We start from the raw sequence: 20,509 nt of genomic DNA on the forward strand, positions 1-20,509 counted from the left end.
CTGATATCACTAGGAAGAAGGAGTACCGACCGGGAATATCTAAGTCTAAGGAAGCGGGAAGTGAGTTATAAGGTCGCCTTGTCCACCGTACAAGGACATCCTTAACGTCGCACATGCACCATTTCTCTCTCTATTAAATCCTTGTCCCGATCGTCTTTCATGCAGAACTCGACATTCATACAGAATGTGGTCTATTGTGTCTGCGTCCTCGATGCAGTGGCGACACAGTGTGTCGTAGTTGTATCGAAACCGTCCGAAGTGAACACCAATTGGATAGTGACCGACTCGCAACTGGGCTAGGACGGCCTGTTCCGCACGATTAAGTTGCCACCACGCATCCTTTTTTGTCTGGTCTACTCATCGCTCTGTGGAGAAAGACGCTTGACAAATTTTGGGTGGTGCCCAAACGGTCCAACTGACTAAAGGATGGGTGAAGGTGAATTTCTGCGTAATTTGATGAGGTCGATTGTTTTTGCTCAGAGGCTGGATCGTCACAGGTAGCTATTGAAAAGTATTGGATATAAACGAAAATTAAACAGAATCCATCCAAAGACTTTAGCCTGTAACTTTTGTTTTACCTACCTTTACCTTACCTATCCCTTAGTCTGTTGGATCGTTGGGGCACCAAGCAAGACTCTTCGACTGCCTTTCTCCATGTCCTTTGCCCTGCTTAGAACCTCTTTCAATGGCAGGCCCGTCCATTCTTTTATGTTGTCTTCCCATCGCTTTCTCTGTCTGCCTCTTCTTCTTTTTCTTGGTACTGTTCCCTGAAGGAAGGTCTTTGCGAGCCCCGAAGATCTTGTAATATGGCCATAGATTTTTGGCTTGCGTTTTTTCAATATAGTTAGCAGGTCACCATGGGGTCCGATCGCTGCAGTAACCCTGTCTCTAATCTCTTGGTTTGTGATGCTGTCTTTGAACGTGATACCAAGGATCCTTCTGTGGCATCTAAATTCCATTGCTGGGATCCCCCTCTCTAGCTCTGCAGTCAGCGTCCAAGACTCACAAGCATATACAAATGTGGCCATAACCAAGGAGCGCATCAGTCTGATTTTGGTGCCGAGGGCTAAGCCTTTGTCTTTCCGTATTATCATCCCATATATATGGAATATGGAACCTTTTGTTCCACGTTGTAAATCTTTAGATTTCTAAAAATTAAGATGTCCATCTGTCTGGGTATTACACATTTTTCTTATGTGAACGCGTCACGTTCAATATCCTTGCTTCTTACTGAATGGTGCTCATAGCGGAAGTGCTGCTGGGTAAACTTGTCAAACTTCAATTGTTACAAAATATTTAGATTATGCTTGCAAAGATGCTTATAAATGGTTAGTAATTATTACCTGATGGTTCTGTGCCATTTTACGTTTTTGAGAGAGGATATTTTACTTTCATAAATCCATGATGCATATGCAGTTTCAAAATCACAATATTGGAATTACTGAGCCATTAGTTCATTAGTAAATTACTCATGCTTTCTTGATCAGATCTAGCTCTAGGCGGTCTAGAGAACTAGAGGCCTTCAAAACAGGAATATTAAAAAAAAAAGCATGTTTCATGTTCTTATATAATACAGACGTTACTTCAAAAAAGAAGATGATTACGTCCTACGCGTCATACATTTAGTCATGCATATTAACCAGTGACTTAAATTCTGCCAAGTCACTGGTTTTCCTGGCTAGCTCATGCAACCCATTCCATGCTCTAATAGCACTAGGGAAGAAGGAGTATTTGTAGCATATGGAACGGGGAATGTGGCCTTATCTTTGTGTTTTTCAGAGTATTTTATTAAATTTTGTTTTTGTAGTTGAAGATTATGGTTCAGTGTTTTATGTATAATTGCTACTTTACTTTTGAGTCTTCTGTCCTGAAGGCTTTCTAAATTTAGTGATTTAACTAAAGGCGTTACTCTGGTTAAGTGTGAATATTCGTTTGTTATGAATCTCACTGCTCTATTTTGTGTCTGTTCCAGTTTCTTAATGTTTTCTTAGATCTAGAATAATCATAAATCTAGATAGAATTTAGGAAAAATTAGTACTAAATTAAACAAGGTTACAGAGACAGTTTGTATGAAACAAAAACTCAAAATCGATCACCGAAGTGGTCCACCCAGGCAGATAAAAAGGCAGGTTTCAATATTTTCAGAAAGAACATTACAATGAAATTCTATCAAAGGCAAATGACAGAGAAGAATGGAGAACGAAGGTTGACAGATCTTGTGGGGTGCCCCAACTGTTTGGCAGAGAAAGGGATAGGTGAAAGTGAAGGTGAAGTTAGATGTGAACCTGGCCTAACCGATTTCATAAAATGATCTTATTGATCTAATTGTTTCGTACAGGGTCAAAGCCTCATAAGAAAAAAACATTTCATAAAATGTTTTTTTAAAATCCTTTGTTAGGTGTTGATTGCACCACAATATGGTGCGGTTCACGAGATAATTATGAAAAACTATTTAATAATTGTTGTTTTAAATTATGTTTACTTATATGCATATTAAATATATATTTTTTCTCTTTAAAAACAATAGTAACCATTTTTTTTAAATGTAGTAGTTAATATGACAGATCTTACATAACTTAGCAATACATTTGTAAAAAAACAATTTTTGACAAAAATCTAAAATCGCTTGCATAAATGTGTTAAAAATATGGTAAATAGTCATCTCCCTTACTAAATAGCCTCCTGTATTTGTTACTATTAATAGTCAATAGTTGTAAAATAGTGTATTTTTTATGAAAAAACTGCTTGCATTTAAAAAATTAAATTTTTCACTTTCAAAAAAAAAAAAAAAGTAGCCGTTGCATCAGAACTTTGAAAGGTCTAAAATATCATGATGTCAGATTTTCAATATCTTTTCTAGTTTACTAGATCTAAACGGGACAGACGGAAGGATAGACATTTCACACAAAACTAATAGCGTCTTTTCCCCTTTCGGGGGCCGCTAAAAACTTGAACAGACACAAAATGCAGCAGATAAATTTATAACAAAAGAATATTTACATTTGATTAGATTAACACATTAGTAAAATCACTAAATTTATAATCTCTTAAGGGTAGCAGACTTAAAAGTAAAGTAGAATTACACTTAAAACACGGAACTATAATCTTCAAATACAAAAACAAAACCTAATAAAATACTCAGAAAGACACAAAAAATAAAGACACATTCCTTCTTATCTTCTTATCTTATATAATACAGACGTTACTTCAAAAAAGAAGATGATTACGTCCTACGCGTCATGCATTTAGTCATGCATATTAACCAATGACTTAAATTCTGCCAAGTCACTGGTTTTCCTGGCTAGCTCAGGCAACCCATTCCATGCTCTAATAGCACTAGGGAAGAAGGAGTATTTGTACAAATTTGTCCTAGCATATGGGACGAGGAATGTGCCTTTATCTTTGTGTCTTTCAGAGTATTTTATTAAATTTTGTTTTTGTATTTGAAGATTATGGTTCAGTGTTTTATGTATTATTGCTACTTTACTTTTGAGCCTTCTGTCCTGAAGGCTTTCTAAATTTAGTGATTTTACTAAAGGTGTTACTCTAGTCAAATGTGAATATTCGTTTGTTATGAATCGCACTGCTCTATTTTGTGTCTGTTCTAGTTTCTTAATGTTTTCTTGAGTTGAGGGGTCCCAAACAGAGGATGCATATTCTATTATTGGCCTAACCAAGGTTAAATAACATTTTAGTTTTATTTTCTTATTTGATTTATAGAAATTTCTTTTAATAAATCCTAATGCTTTGTTTGATTTTTTTGTAGTTTCATCAATATGTGGATTCCATGACAGTTTTTCATTTATTATAACACCTAGGTATTTTGCGTTTTTAGTCTGTGTTACTGGTTTGCCATGAATAAGATAAGTGGAATTAATTTGTTTTAGTTTTTTTGTTACTCTTAACAACTGACATTTTTCTGGGTGGAAAGACATGCTCCAATTTGATTCCCATTTCTGTAATTCATCTAATTCTCTTTGTAAAATATCTGTGTCTTGTGTTGTTTTTATTGTTCTATATATTATGCAATCGTCTGCAAATAATCTGACTTTTGTTCCTGAACTAATGCAATTTGGTAAATCATTTATGTAAATTAAAAATAGTAGTGGACCCAAGACTGTTCCTTGAGGTACACCTGAGTTTACTGTTATCGGTGTTGATTTAGAACCATTTATTATTACAGTTTGTTCTCTCCCTATCAGAAAGTCTTTAATCCACTGATGCAGTGGACCATTAATGCCGAAATATTTTAATTTTTTAAGCAAACTATGGTGGTGAACTTTGTCAAATGCCTTAGAAAAATCTAGTAAGATAGCATCTATTTGTTCACTATTATCTAAACCTTTTGAAAAATCATCAATTAGTCCTATTAGTTGTGTTTCACATGATCTATATTTCCTAAAGCCATGTTGGTATGGTGTGAGGACATTATGTTTGTCTAAGTGGTTTATGATGTTGCTACATATTATGTGTTCTAGGATTTTACATGTGATGCTGGTAAGTGATACTGGTCTGTAGTTTCCTGGGTCAGATTTTTCTCCTTTTTTAAATAGGGGGGTGACATTAGCTTCTTTCCAGTCCTTTGGTACTCTGCCCTGGTTAAGTGAAGCCTGAAAGAGTATTTTGAACACTGGGGCTAGCTCATTACATAGTTCTTTGAGTAATCTAGCTGGAATACCATCAGGTCCAGAAGCTTTATTTGGTTTGGTGTTGGCTAATAGTTTTTGAATTCCATTTTCTTGTACTACTATATCTTCTATGTTGTCTACTTGGTTCAAATTCAGTAATATGTCTTTGTCTCCTGGGGCTGAGAATGCTGATGCAAAGTATTTGTTTAGAATGTTTGCTTTAGTTTCATTATCATTATGTATTATGTTATGTTCATCTTTTAATGGCGCTACGCCTGTTGTTTCCATTTTCTTAGACTTAATGTATGACCATAGGTTTTTGTTGTTATCTTTAGATATTACATTGTTTATGTATTCACTCTGCAGCTGTCTGCTTACTTTTTGGGTTAAGTGTTTAATTTTTATATACTTTTTGTAAACTCTTTCTGCATTAGTTTCTTTAAATTTTCTATATAGGTTTTCCTTCTGTTTACAAAGCTTCTTTAGTCTATTATTAAACCAGCATTTATTTATTTTGTTTGATGTGTATTTAGTTGGTATATGATTTTCTATAATGCTTTTAAGATGGTTTTTAATGAAATTCCAGAGGTCATCGACTGGTTGGTTAATGTCTTTTTCTAATAAGAATGTTTGTTGAAAGTTTAATGCAGCTTGGTGTAGTTGTGTTAGGTTACATTTATTCCAGAGCAAGATTTTTCTTTTGGGTTTTGTATTGGCTACTGCTTTTATCTGACTGTGTATTTTTATGATCTCATGGTCTGATAGACCAGGGATAATATCATAATCAACTACTAATCCAGGTCTGTTGGTTAAGAAGAGATCTAATGTGTTGTTTAATCTAGTTGGCTTTTTAATGATTTGATCTAAACTTAGGTTGTGTAAAGTTTCTATGAAAAGCTCATTTATGTCCTTAAGGTTTTGGTGTTTATCTATGGTTAGTGTTTTCCAATTTATATCAGGTAGGTTGAAATCACCCATAATCCAAAAAACTGCATTTTTATTTGTCTCTTTAAGTGTAGTAATCTGATTACATAGTTCCTGCATGTATTCTAAACTAGAATTTGGTGGTCTGTAAATGCTGCCTATTATTAGGGATGTTGAGGTGGTATTAATTTTACAAAATGGTGTTTATCCTTACTCCATATGCTAGGACAAATTTGTACAAATGCTCCTTCTTCCATAGTTCTATTAGAGCATGAAATGGGTTAGCCTGGAAAACCAACTCGGCAGAATTGAAGTCATTGATTAACATGCATGACTAGGTTGACCTAGGGACATGTGTAGGATATAATCATCTTTTTTTAAAGTAACGTCTGTATTTTATAAGATAGATAAGCAAATACTTTTGCCCTGGGCATACTCATACTATATTGCATGGTAGAACCTTCTTTTGCACTATTTGCGAATTGGTCTTTCAATTTATTCAGAGTATAAGCAGCTATATTATATATCATATGCTACATTTCGGTTTCAGGTCATTTTCTTTGGATTGTCATCGCTTACATCTACTGCCTAATCCCAAGGGAGATCAATTGTGAGTACATGTGACCCATAGACATAAATAAATATAGACTGGCCGAAGGAAGTAACTTCATGTAACTTGAAAACATGTATATCTATTGTATTCGGATTTCCGAATTATGAAAAATTGCATGATCTTCATTCTTAGAGATTTAAAAAAAAAACACTAGTGAAAATAATGTAATACTTATGGTTATGTCTGAAATAGATATGAATACTTAACTTTATACTGCTCATAAATGCTGTATAATAAAGTACACAAAATTGCAAGTCACAAATTTTCGTTTCATAAACTCTTTAATCGGCCAGTCTATATTTATTTATGTCTATGATGTGACCTATCAATCTTTAAAATATATTTACTTTTTCTTATGATGTTTTCTTATAGTACCGTTTTTTTAACCCTATAACTTTAGTAACAATTTTAGCGTTTCACTTTTAATGTCTAGGCCAAATTGAGATTCAAGTGGCACTAGTTGGCAAGTATATCCGCCTCACTGACTTGCCGTGCGAAGGTTTTCTTATATCAAACCTGGACAGAATAATTGTGACTGGAAGAATTAAAATGGCCTATTCAACTTGGAGATACAAGTATTTCTTTGGCTTTGAGATCTACGGCATCGGTGGTCAATCATATGTGAGTCATTAGTGATTTTGGTCCATTGGTCAGGAGCTTTAAATTCGATGGGGGATGCCCCTGAGTTTGGTTGATAACACAAACTATCTTTGAGATCTTGTTTTTTTTTTTTTAAATTGCTATTTAAATTTAAACTTTAGATAAAATGTAGTAAACAATGAACTTGAGATAAAATGTAGTAAACAATGAACTTGAGATAAAATGTCGTAAACAATGAACTTGAGATAAAATGTCGTAAACAATGAACTTGAGATAAAATGTAGTAAACAATGAACTTGAGATAAAATGTCGTAAACAATGAACTTGAGATAAAATGTCGTAAACAATGAACTTGAGATAAAATGTCGTAAACAATGAACTTGAGATAAAATGTCGTAAACAATGAACTTGAGATAAAATGTCGTAAACAATGAACTTGAGATAAAATGTCGTAAACAATGAACTTGAGATAAAATGTCGTAAACAATGAACTTGAGATAAAATGTCGTAAACAATGAACTTGAGATAAAATGTCGTAAACAATGAACTTGAGATAAAATGTCGTAAACAATGAACTTGAGATAAAATGTAGTAAACAATGAACTTGAGATAAAATGTCGTAAACAATGAACTTGAGATAAAATGTCGTAAACAATGAACTTGAGATAAAATGTCGTAAACAATGAACTTGAGATAAAATGTCGTAAACAATGAACTTGAGATAAAATGTCGTAAACAATGAACTTGAGATAAAATGTCGTAAACAATGAACTTGAGATAAAATGTCGTAAACAATGAACTTGAGATAAAATGTCGTAAACAATGAACTTGAGATAAAATGTCGTAAACAATGAACTTGAGATAAAATGTCGTAAACAATGAACTTGAGATAAAATGTCGTAAACAATGAACTTGAGATAAAATGTCGTAAACAATGAACTTGAGATAAAATGTCGTAAACAATGAACTTGAGATAAAATGTCGTAAACAATGAACTTGAGATAAAATGTCGTAAACAATGAACTTGAGATAAAATGTCGTAAACAATGAACTTGAGATAAAATGTCGTAAACAATGAACTTGAGATAAAATGTCGTAAACAATGAACTTGAGATAAAATGTCGTAAACAATGAACTTGAGATAAAATGTCGTAAACAATGAACTTGAGATAAAATGTCGTAAACAATGAACTTGAGATAAAATGTCGTAAACAATGAACTTGAGATAAAATGTCGTAAACAATGAACATGAAATAAAATGTAGAAAACAATGAACTTGAGATAAAATGTCGTAAACAATGAACTTGAGATAAAATGTCGTAAACAATGAACTTGAGATAAAATGTAGTAAACAATGAACTTGAGATAAAATGTCGTAAACAATGAACTTGAGATAAAATGTCGTAAACAATGAACATGAAATAAAATGTAGAAAACAATGAACTTGAGATAAAATGTCGTAAACAATGAACATGAAATAAAATGTAGAAAACAATGAACTTGAGATAAAATATAGTAAACAATTAAATTTTAAATCGAATTAACACTCGTCGGATGAAAGTAATCGGCTCAATTACTTATGGTTTAACAAAAGAACATTTTACGATACCCAACAGCAACGGGTGACACCGACCCTAGTTACGCCACTCGTATACATAGCCACATAAGAACGACGTTTGATTATTAAGTAATTTTGATAGTCGCTCTTGGTTTATGTGGTGGGTTTGCACTGAATAACAGAGATGACGACGACAACGTGTAGACTATTAAAGACCTTCTTCACATTGCAAATAAAATAGCATACATTTAAAGTCAGGTATCAAATTACATATAAGTATAAACGTAGCATAATAGGTCTAAATAGGTTAGACCAAGTTGTACACACCACATCAAAGTCTAAATACTAGTTTGAAAAAAAATCTAAATTTTAAGACTGTAAACAGATCATATCTCTTATAGAAACCTAAGAGAGATATGGAACATAGAAACGTTAATGACCTAGTAGCTCTCTACAGATAAATGAATAGATCAATCTATCTGAGATGAACTCCTATTGAAAAAAACAGAGCAGGAAGGACAATCCTCCCGTAGTGCTCTGGCAAGAAACTTGGCCGTCCGGCAAAGTATGCCCCAATAGGAGAGTGTTCCGTCCTGCACTGCGCAATAATTGACTGCTCTGACCTCCTCAGTCGCCACCATGGATCGTCGCGATCTGGGATCTGGGTGACGCATATGCTGCCAGACACCACGTGCTCTATCGGATTTCTCCCAGGATTTTAACCACTTTTCTTGAATGAGTTCTCGGATTTGTGCCGTTGCTTGTAAGTACGTGCTTGGTGCTTCGAGGTGTGTGGCTGCCAAAGCACCCTCCTTTGTGATGGCGTCTGCCGTTTCATTGCCCCTCACGCCGCAATGTGAGGGCGCCCACTGCATGAAAAAGACAGCTCCAATAGCTCGGCAGATGCGCCGACTGCCTCTTCTATTACGGTCGACCCTCCCCCGCCGCCACCCATAACTAGGAGACTGGAGCGAGAGTCGCTAACTAGTACCACAGTTTCGTGTTAGGTCATTCGGGCTCTAATAGCCTCGAATGCCCGAGTTATCCCTGTTAACTCGGCGTCCATGGAGCATGCAGCGTAGCCGCATGGACCAGAGAGCCGGTCTGGTTCTGTCCGGTCTGGTTCTGTCAGGTCTGGGTAGACTATAAGGGCCCCGTACGCAGATCTATCGGGTTCCCTCATTACCGACCCATCGGTATAGCAGAAAATGGCATCTGATGGGTAGGACTTAATTGTTGCGGATGTCAAATTTTGGAGAATGGCAACCACACAATAACACACTGTAAAGAACTAGGCACAAAAAGGGATACAGTATCCACTGGAGACGAAATAGAACAATCTAGTAACGTACAGGCACAAGAGATTCCGGGGGAATGGACAATGTCCACCTTGTTTTGCCTTTAAAGCGCGGACACAAGACGCAAACTTGGGGAAAAGGTTATGTGGCTATTCGTTTCATAAATTCAATGTGGTTAAATGACTTGGGAGTTTTTATTATTTTTCCAGACTTCACCTTACTTACTGTATTATCACTAAAAAAAAAAAAACCTTACTTACTGTATTATCATTAAAAAAAACAAACATTTTAAGTTCATGAATCAACAAATTTGCAATATCAGTTATGTGGGGGTCTATCGAGTACAGGAAAGCATGACAATGGATCTACGAGCCATAAAATGTTTGGGAATCACTAGTTTAGATCTAGATCTAAGCCTAATATTTACACCTAGAACTACATCTGCACTATATTCTACAATAGGGATACAGATAAATAGAACGAGATGTGGTTGGTTCTATTTACTCTGTTTACTGGTAATCTGTATTTGTAGGCATAGTATATGTTACCAGCCAGTTATTTTGACTTTAAAATGTCATATATTTAGATGGTAAAATGCCAATTATATTGACTCTAACATGCCAGTTGTACCGAGATCAATCCTTATCGTAGGGATCAACAATGACATCGCCACATGTGAGTCGTGGAGACCAAAAGCTCATTGCCACGTCGCAAAAAGCTATTGGTCTCCCATTACTAAATAAAATGCAAAGTATAGCCTATTGACTAGTATTGACTGCAATCTACTGGTTAAGTCATGAAATGTTTTGGCTTCCATTGAGATTTTAGATTATTGCCTCTTTTTTATGTCTAGTCATGTCGCCCTAGGTATGAGGACGTGTGCAAAAATGGAGTTGGAGTCTGGAAGACTTCAGAGTGCTACTGTGACTTCATTGAGGGACCTTACATGTATGTCAGATTCAACAAGACCGTGGAGAAATATATGAACAAAGCTGCCGTATCTCTTTGGTGGGGGAAATATAGTTACGCATTCAAGAGCAGGCCATTACTTATTGCAGATAACATTTCTGGTAAGTGCCACAGAGAGCCCAATAAAAGTTGGTTGTCTAGCAATTCATGATGTATACATATTACACATAGAAAGACTGTACTAGGGAACATTTATAATTAGAGAGAATAGTGAATTAAAGGTAGGGAAGACAATAAGAGACTGCACCGACCAAGGAGCGACCAACGACCATGGGAACGGCTTCTTCGCCTAGCAGTACCTTTTTTCATTGTTTCATTCAGACATAACTACCATTGTTCATCTCGAAGAACACTTTTTCATGTGACTGTGGAGCCTTATTTTGGAGAGACATTCCCGTCCACATATATCGCAGGTTAAGGGTGGCTTTCACTTCGGCGGTAGAGGAGCCTGCCATTTTTCGTTTGGCACACTTTTCTTCTAGAGCTGAGGCCCATGTTGTTTTTTTTCACTGTCCAAAGCTTTCTTGGTCACCGTCTCTCTCCACGTAGTGCGGTCTAAGGCTATGTCTTCCCAATAGTCAGCATCAATGTTGGTGGTTGATAGTTGATTCGATGAGTGGAGATCTAATATAGCTTATGTTGATTAATCTATTTACTTTGCATGTTAATAATTACAGCTGCGAGTTTCTTAAGTAGCCTACAACTCACAACAGAATAAATATTACAAAATAAGATAATGCGGACTGTTCAACACTCAAGTTTATTCAAGAAATAAGGACAGAGTCTACGTCTTCAAAATTAACTGCAAACAGTGTCTTCGTGTCTCGTCCGTTATTCGTCTTACTTTGTTGATGTCCAAGAGCTGAGCCGAAGGCTCTTCGAGCTCTAAGTTTGAAAAAAAAACCTGTTTGGACGCCAAACAGTAAAAAAAAAACAAACCTGTGAGAACACAGTTCTGTTTGAGAGAGACCCGAGTCAATGCCTATATAAAACATTGCTGTTTCCAATGCCTTTGGCCCCCGACGCATGCTTGGCTGCACATGGCCGAAGGCCGAGGGCACCGGGAGCCTCCGCCATTTTCCTGCGTTGTACCAAGCTAATTGTGCGGGACCCGCCATTTATGTAACAGTCCCTTTGAGGAACAGCGCATGGATGTGGGGACTTTGTTACAACCCTGCCCGTACAATGGGTGGAATCTCGTCTACCCGTGGGCATCCCCACGGGAGTCTTGATTTGCTACTCATTTAGCCTAGCCACTTCCTCTATTGGTCGTTTCCACTCGGGCGCCACGATGAGGCAGAGTAGCGTGCCCGCGATTCGTCTTACCTATTTCCGTTCTAGCTTTTAAATGTACTGTTGCGTCACTAAGGGAATACCCAATTAAACCCAACTTGTACGCGTCTCACTATTGCGTTATTACAGTTCTAAACAGTTTTTCTGGAGCCAGACGCGAGTTGCCCATAATGAATGACTTTAAGGATGCGATTGTCTTCCATCCGCCTTTCATAAACCAAGCAAGCGTCGGTAGTGTTGTCTGAAGACTGTAAAGATGCTGGGAAGACCCGTTCGCGCAAGGATCTCAGTACTGCACACTCTCTCTTGTCGTGTGATTTTCAAGATCCTTTGAGTCAAGAGTTTTCTCTGGGACTTGAGACATTACACATATTTTTAGTAGTTGCTTTCTGTACTTATAGCCGGACACATATTATTGGAGTTGTATTGTTACCCGCTGGGATGCGGACGTGATTTAGAAGTGAAATTATATGTACACCCATTCTAGAGGACTTATTATATTTGATACCGCTGTGATGGGGATGTAATTATATTTGAATACATTGGATTATGTTTGTGTAACTGCTATGAAGGATATCATGCCATTTCTTATTTAACCAGTGATTTGTAACTGAATGCTTGAAGCTGCAGTATTATTCTAATTTAATCTTATCTTACCTTATATAATACAGACGTTACTTCAAAAAAGAAGATGATTACTTCCTACGCGTCATGCATTTAGTCATGCATATTAACCAATGACTTAAATTCTGCCAAGTCACTGGTTTTTCTGGCTAGCTCAGGCAACCCATTCCATGCTCTAATAGCACTAGGGAAGAAGGAGTATTTGTACAAATTTGTCCTAGCATATGGGACGAGGAATGTGCCTTTATCTTTGTGTCTTTCAGAGTATTTTATTAAATTTTGTTTTTGTATTTGAAGATTATGGTTCAGTGTTTAATGTATAATTGCTACTTTACTTTTGAGTCTTCTGTCCTGAAGGCTTTCTAAATTTAGTGATTTTACTAAAGGTGTTACTATTTTACTAAAGGTGTTACTATTTTACTAAAGGTGTTACTATTTTACTAAAGGTGTTACTATTTTACTAAAGGTGTTACTAAACGTTATTTTTCTGCTAAAGTTGGACTGAAGTCAGTCTGTACTATTTGGGTTATAACGTGCTAATTGTAGCTCCAAGACCAAGCATTCGAACATTGATAGCAACACTTTACAGTCTCTGTGTAATATTTATATTCATCACAGGAATCTTTACAACATTCCTGAAAAAAGAGTAATAATAATAATAATAATAATTTTATTCATAAAGCCCTGTTAACAAACAAAATGTAGGCTCAAGGCGCTGTAATAACATTACAAACACAAACACGACAACGGTAATTAGAAACTAATCTAAAAAAGTTTTAAACAAGTAGGTCTTAATGTTCTTCTTAAAAGTGGTGTAGCATTTTTGTCTGTCTGAGATCCATGGGGAGTGAGTTCCAAACCTTTGGTCCGTTCAATGAAAAAGCCCGCAGACCGTAGCTTTTGAGAGAGAAACGTGGCACCACTAAAAGCGTTGAGTCCATTGAGCGCAGGGCTCTCTGGGGGACATTTGGAGTAACCAGTTCTCTAAGGTACAAGAGTAACCAGTAACCAGTGTTTTCAGGATAGTAGGTCGTTAATATTCTTTCTGAGGGCGGAGGCATGCATGCTTGTGGAGCCTGTGTGCCTGGCTTTTGACAATGCTTGTTTTTGTTTTGTTTTTCTAACAGATTTTGAAGACATCCCGGAGTCTTGTTTCAAGAATGAAGTCATATTCAAATATAGGTCTAGAAGTGAGTATCCATTAACTCTTTTACCTTTACCTACCTTTACCTATCCATTAGTCTATTGGACCGGTGGGGCACCATGCAAGACTCGTCGACCGTCTTTCTCCATTCCTCTCTGTCTTTTGCCTTAGTTAGAACCTCTTAATGGCAGGCCCGTTCATTCTTTTATGTTGTCCTCCCATCGCTTTCTCTGTCTGCCTCTTCTTCTTTTTCCTGGTACGGTTCCCTGAAGGAAGTCTTTGCGAGCCCAGAAGATCTTGTTATAAGGCCATAGATTTTAAGCTTGCGTTTGGTTTTTTTTACTGTAGTTAGCTGGTCATCATGGGGTCCGAACGCTGCAGTAACCCTGTCTCTAATCTCTTGGTTTGTGATGCGGTCTTTGAACATGATACCTAGGATCCTTCTGTAGCATTTTAATTCCATTGCTAGGACCCTCCTCTCTAGCTCTGCAGTCAGCGTCCAAGACTCACAAGCATATAAAAGTGTGGCCATGACCAGGGAGCGCATCAGTCTGAGTTTGTTGCCGAGGACTAAGCCTTTGTCTTTCCATTTTATCTTTCCATATACAGTAGTTCAGGTTTCGATCCCTCATCTGAGACAATAGCTCCGAGGTATTTGAAGCTGCTAACACTAGTCAGCTTTTCACCTCCACTTCTGATGCCCCTTGTAAGGCCCTGTTGGCTATTGCCATTAACTCTAGTGGATTTGAAAACGAACAAAATGTAAACCTAGAAGTTCTTTGATTCTATTCAACTTCTGCCTGTATCGTTTGGTATTCGCTCTGGGATGTCGTCTCAGAGGTCCGGGTTTGAACCCTGCCCGCCACCATTCCACGCAGTTGGTACAGGATGTTTGGGCTAAGGTGTAATTATCTTCAACACTCATCTCACCATCCCTCCCTATTGACTCCACTGCATAGTCCATCTAAAACGACAATATTTGTTCTTATTCTAATTTTAAAAACCTAATTTAGAATATTTCCGTTTGGTTAATAATTTCAAGGTTAATTAGGCGTATCTTTTTCCATACATATGCTACCCGTATTGCCTACATAAACCTGCTTGCAGTAGTAGAATCCTATTGAAGTTTGAAATTTATTTTTTTTTTGGTCTGATTTGTAGGAAGTCCCTAAGTCCTTGAGATAACTGAAAAATGGTAGGACAAAAAACGGAAAGTCGGACGTTATACTGATAACACAAACGCAATATTTTCGTAAAACTTTGAATCATCAATCCCAGCGGTTCTCAAGCTGTGGTACGCGTATCCTCAGGGGTCCGTAAGTCGACCGCAAAGAAAAATGAAAATTGTATACAAAATAACTTCTTCGCTAAAAGCCAGTTTGTTTGACCGGATAATTTGAACAATAATCAACTCGCCCGTTACTATTGTTTAATATATCTATTATATGATATTCTACGACAAGCAAAACCAAAGATTTGAAAACATTCTTCTCTTGGAGATTCTCGACTGAGTATTGAACCCTTTTGCGCGTGGACAGACTCAGATCCAAAGCACAGATGAATCCATATAAACACATGAACAGCTGATTGAAATATCCACAAGCAAGGAACTTATGCCAACATTTGAACTAGGACCCTCACTTATTCTTGTTACAAAATCAGATTCCATTTTTACATTCTGCATTATGGAGGATTAAGAAGAAGTTGTTGACTGCTTTTCCGTGTTCTAGTTTGGTACAACGTGGAATTATTGCCTTAGGTAACCTCATCGCAAATAAAAGATACCTTCTAGAAATTAGTGTTTGCTGAGCCAAAAATAAAATAATTTTATAAAAAAAAAATTTGTCATTCACCTCATGTAAGGTTTTTTTTTTTTTTTTTTTTTACATATGTATATCTAGCCTATATACTATGCTTTTATGTGGCTTTTTTACTTAGGGGTTCGTGGGCAAGTTTAGACTATATAAAGGGGTTTCCCCGGGGACAAAAAGTTTAAGAGGCCACTGATCTAGCCCATATGGAGAAATACTTGTTTTTCTGTTTCTGTTCCAGATAAAGGTACAAAACCCAATGTACTTTGGTCACTAGCATGTAAGTATAGAATGTAGAGTGTACAGTGAGAAGTGAAGTATAGTGAACGTATAGTGAGAAGTGAAGTATAGTGAAAGTACAGTGAGAAGTGAAGTATAGTGAAAGTACATTGAGAAGTGAAGTATAGTGAAAGCACAGTGAGAAGTGAAGTATAGTGAAAGTACATTGAGAACTGAAATAAGTGAAAGTACATTGAGAACTGAAATAAGTGAAAGTACATTGCGAAATGAAGTATAGTGAAAGTACAGTGAGAAGTGAAGTACAATGAGAAGTGAATTACAGCGAGAAGTGAAGTATAGTGAGAAGTGAATTACAGTGAGAAGTGAAGTATAGTGAGAAGTGAAGTACATGAGACTGCAGTGAAAAGTGAAGCATAGTGAGACTGCAGTGAGAAGTGAAGTATATTGAGAAATGAAGTATAGTGAGACTGTAGTGAGAAGTTAAGTATATTGAGAAGTGAAGTACAGTGAGAAGTAAAGTACAATGAGAAATGAAGTACAATGAGAAGTGAAGTACAATGAGAAATGAAGTACAATGAGAAGTGAAGTACAGTGAGAAGTGAAGTAAAATGAGAAGTGGAGTGTAGTGAAAGTACATTGAGAAGTGAAACAAGTGAAAGTACATAGCGAAATGAAGTATAGTGAAATTACAGTGAGAAGTGAAGTACAATGAGAATTGAAGTATAGTTAGAAGTGAAGTACAGTGAGAAGTGAAGTATAGTGAGACTGTAGTTAGAAGTGAAGTTTATTGAGAAATAAAGTACAGTGAGAAGTGAAGTACAATGAGAAGTGAAGTACAATGAGAAGTGAAGTATAGTGAAAGTACATTGAGAAGTGAAATAAGTGAAAGTACAGTGAGAAGTGAAGTACAATGAGAAGTGAATTACAGTGAGAAGTGATGTATAGTGAGAAGTGAAGTACATTGAGACTGCAGTGAAAAGTGAAGCATAGTGAGACTGCAGTAAGAAGTGAAGTATATTGAGAAATGAAGACAATGAGAAGTGAAGTACATTGAGAAGTGAAGTACAGTGAGACTGCAGTGAGAAGTGAATTACAGTGAAACTGCAGTGAGAAGTGTAGTACACTGAGAAGTGAATTATAGTGAAACTGCAATGAGAAGTGAAGTATAGTGAAAGTTCAGTGAGAAGTGAAAGTTCATTGAGAAGTGAAAGTATAGTGAGAAGTGTAGGTTCGAGTGAACACTGTTACTAAAAGTGTTTTCTATGAAGTGTAGTGAGGAGTGAAGTTTAAATAGTGAGGATTAAGTTTAGTGAGAAGAGAGAAAAATTTAGCACAGAAGAGCGTTCGCAACAGAATGGCCGTCCGGTACGCGCTTCGCACAGTCCTAACGCTAATCCTAAGTTCAAATTAGGGTTTCATTGCCCTGCCGCTCTGCAGAAGTTTTAGACAAGACTTAATAATTTTCAAATGTAAAGAAAAACTTTGTTTACAAGAAAACTCAAACTACAGTCATAAATATTGGATCGAGAAGCAATCATCTTGGTGTCATAGGAAAATTAATTAGACAGGCAAAAACATAAACAAAATAGAGCAGTGAGACTTATAATAAACGAATATTTCAATTAGATTAGGGTGACACCTTTAGTAAAATCACTAAACTAAGAGACACTTCAGAACAGAAGAATAAAAAAGTAAAGTAGCTATAATACATAAAACACTAAACATACTTTACAAATAGAAAAATAAAATCTAATGAAATACCTCAGGAAGACACAAAGATAGATACACATTCGTACAAGTGCTCCTTCTTCCCTAGTGCCATTAGAGAAAGGAATGGGTTGCCTGAATCAGCCAGGAAAACCAACGACTTAGAAGAATTAAAGCCATTGATTAACATGCATGACAAGATTGACACATGAAATGCTTAGGAAGTAATTATCTTTTTTGAAGCAACGTCTGTAAGATATAAGAAAGAACAGATAAAACATACATTATACATGAATTAAACTAATTCCCCGCCCCTTTTTTTTGTTTGGTAACAAGCCTTTTATATTTACTCTTTCATTGTTTCAGATTCTATATTGATCTGCAGTGTTTTAAACAAGCTTATGTGGTGATTGTGTTAGTGACTCTAGAGAAATTTTGAATTGACCGTAAAATCGGTAGAGACAACTGAAAAAAAATCCAAGACATTCTAATAATATGCTTTAAAATTGATTTCTTTGTAATAATTTTCTTTACATCAAATATACTTTGTAAGTCATAAAGTATAAGTAAAATAAAAGGGAAGAGGGTTAAAGGATTATAAGTCATCCGGTATAATTGGGTTATCAATAAAATATAAGAGGATGTAAAAAAATATACTTTCTGAGTTAAGATGTTTATTTTAATTATTTTTTTTAAATTTGTTTCTTTTTTAATTTGCTTTCTGTTTTGTAAAGCTATGTTTTGGTTTGAGGCATAGTTTATCAGGGCATGGGATCTGAACGTTAAAAAAACAACTTTTCTTGGTGGGATAAAGTGCCACATAGTGATTTGAGAGAGCGTGAGTAGTAGGCCTACATGGCTTGCAGAGGTTCCTCACTGAAAGTTTGAACTTGAAGTAGAATATGACAAAAGACATCTTCCTTGTGGTGTTGGCATGTACGACTGTCCAGAAGAGCTTTTACAGGAGTCAGTTTACATAACGTTAAATAGAGCTGGTTGTTATGTCTGCACGAAATTCGGGAGAATATGCAGGTTGAAACTGGGTCTGCGTAGTCATGTGAAACTCTGCACTCATCCTTAATCCTCGGAATCTTCTTATCTTATCTTATCTTATATAATACAGACGTTACTTCAAAAAAGAAGATGATTACGTCCTACGCGTCATGCATTTAGTCATGCATATTAACCAATGACTTAAATTCTGCCAAGTCACTGGTTTTCCTGGCTAGCTCAGGCAACCCATTCCATGCTCTAATAGCACTAGGGAAGAAGGAGTATTTGTACAAATTTGTCCTAGCATATGGGACGAGGAATGTGCCTTTATCTTTGTGTCTTTCAGAGTATTTTATTAAATTTTGTTTTTGTATTTGAAGATTATGGTTCAGTGTTTTATGTATGATTGCTACTTTACTTTTGAGCCTTCTGTCCTGAAGGCTTTCTAAATTTAGTGATTTTACTAAAGGTGTTACTCTAGTCAAATGTGAATATTCGTTTGTTATGAATCGCACTGCTCTATTTTGTGTCTGTTCTAGTTTCTTAATGTTTTCTTGAGTTGAGGGGTCCCAAACAGAGGATGCATATTCTATTATTGGCCTAACCAAGGTTAAATAACATTTTAGTTTTATGTTCTTATTTGATTTATAGAAATTTCTTTTAATAAATCCTAATGCTTTGTTTGATTTTTTTGTAGTTTCATCAATATGTGGATTCCATGACAGTTTTTCATTTATTATAACACCTAGGTATTTTGCGTTTTTAGTCTGTGTTACTGGTTTGCCATGAATAAGATAAGTGGAATTAATTTGTTTTAGTTTTTTTGTTACTCTTAACAACTGACATTTTTCTGGGTGGAAAGACATGCTCCAATTTGATTCCCATTTCTGTAATTCATCTAATTCTCTTTGTAAAATATCTGTGTCTTGTGTTGTTTTTATTGTTCTATATATTATGCAATCGTCTGCAAATAATCTGACTTTTGTTCCTGAACTAATGCAATTTGGTAAATCATTTATGTAAATTAAAAATAGTAGTGGACCCAAGACTGTTCCTTGAGGTACACCTGAGTTTACTGTTATCGGTGTTGATTTAGAGCCATTTATTATTACAGTTTGTTCTCTCCCTATCAGAAAGTCTTTAATCCACTGATGCAGTGGACCATTAATGCCGAAATATTTTAATTTTTTAAGCAAACTATGGTGGTGAACTTTGTCAAAAGCCTTAGAAAAATCTAGTAAGATAGCATCTATTTGTTCACTATTATCTAAACCTTTTGAAAAATCATCAATTAGTCCTATTAGTTGTGTTTCACATGATCTATATTTCCTAAAGCCATGTTGGTATGGTGTGAGGACATTATGTTTGTCTAAGTGGTTTATGATGTTGCTACATATTATGTGTTCTAGGATTTTACATGTGATGCTGGTAAGTGATACTGGTCTGTAGTTTCCTGGGTCAGATTTTTCTCCTTTTTTGAATCGAAGACAAAGCCATTATTTTGATATCAATACGTTTGATAACCTATTATTACTTATTATTAACCTATTATCATGACTAGTAGACTAACATGGTTACATAGTGGAGATTTTCACGATCAACTAAACAATGTCAAGGACACTGAAATAAACTTCACTGTTGCCAACTACTAGACAAAAGAATTGAGCTCTATTATAAACAATATCTCCCAACGCATGGTAGTTTAATTCGTTTTAACTTTCATTTATTACCGCTAACAGATTTGCATTTTCTTTTTTTTTTAATACTTGTATCAGTGGCGTAGCTAGGCTGGAGGAAGAGGGGTCCAAATTTAAAAATCACCACTTAAGGTGGGTCCCCAAATGAGTGTCCGATATCTGTTTTTACATTGAATATAACGCCATTATCTCATGTCATGATGTCGAAATGCAGGGGACCTTAACGAGGCGAAGTCCCCCGGGCCCCCAAATCCTTAGCTACGCCACTGTTTTGTATGATTGAAATGACCTGAACACCAACTGTAAGTGATAATTGTCTTATAGGGCCTACTATCAAAAGCATGACACTAACTGAACAAATCTTTCAAAAAATCATTAACTACTTTTTTTTGGTCCGCGATCGAAATGTG

At 36.0% G+C, this 20,509-nt stretch overlaps 1 protein-coding gene across 1 annotated transcript; it reads left to right on the forward strand.

The window, feature by feature from the left end:
• Window positions 1-1,236: 1,236 nt before the first annotated feature.
• Window positions 1,237-18,063, forward strand: LOC106055143 (uncharacterized). Its single transcript, XM_056011661.1, has 7 exons — window positions 1,237-1,328; window positions 6,103-6,162; window positions 6,599-6,786; window positions 10,475-10,691; window positions 13,635-13,697; window positions 15,704-15,742; window positions 17,776-18,063. Exons 1-7 carry the CDS (start codon window positions 1,304-1,306, stop codon window positions 17,817-17,819), a joined length of 636 nt encoding a protein of 211 aa, XP_055867636.1. The 5' UTR covers window positions 1,237-1,303; the 3' UTR covers window positions 17,820-18,063.
• The last annotated feature ends 2,446 nt before the right edge of the window (window positions 18,064-20,509 follow it).

Source organism: Biomphalaria glabrata, chromosome 14, assembly GCF_947242115.1.
Source record: "Biomphalaria glabrata chromosome 14, xgBioGlab47.1, whole genome shotgun sequence".
Lineage (NCBI taxonomy): Eukaryota > Metazoa > Mollusca > Gastropoda > Planorbidae > Biomphalaria > Biomphalaria glabrata.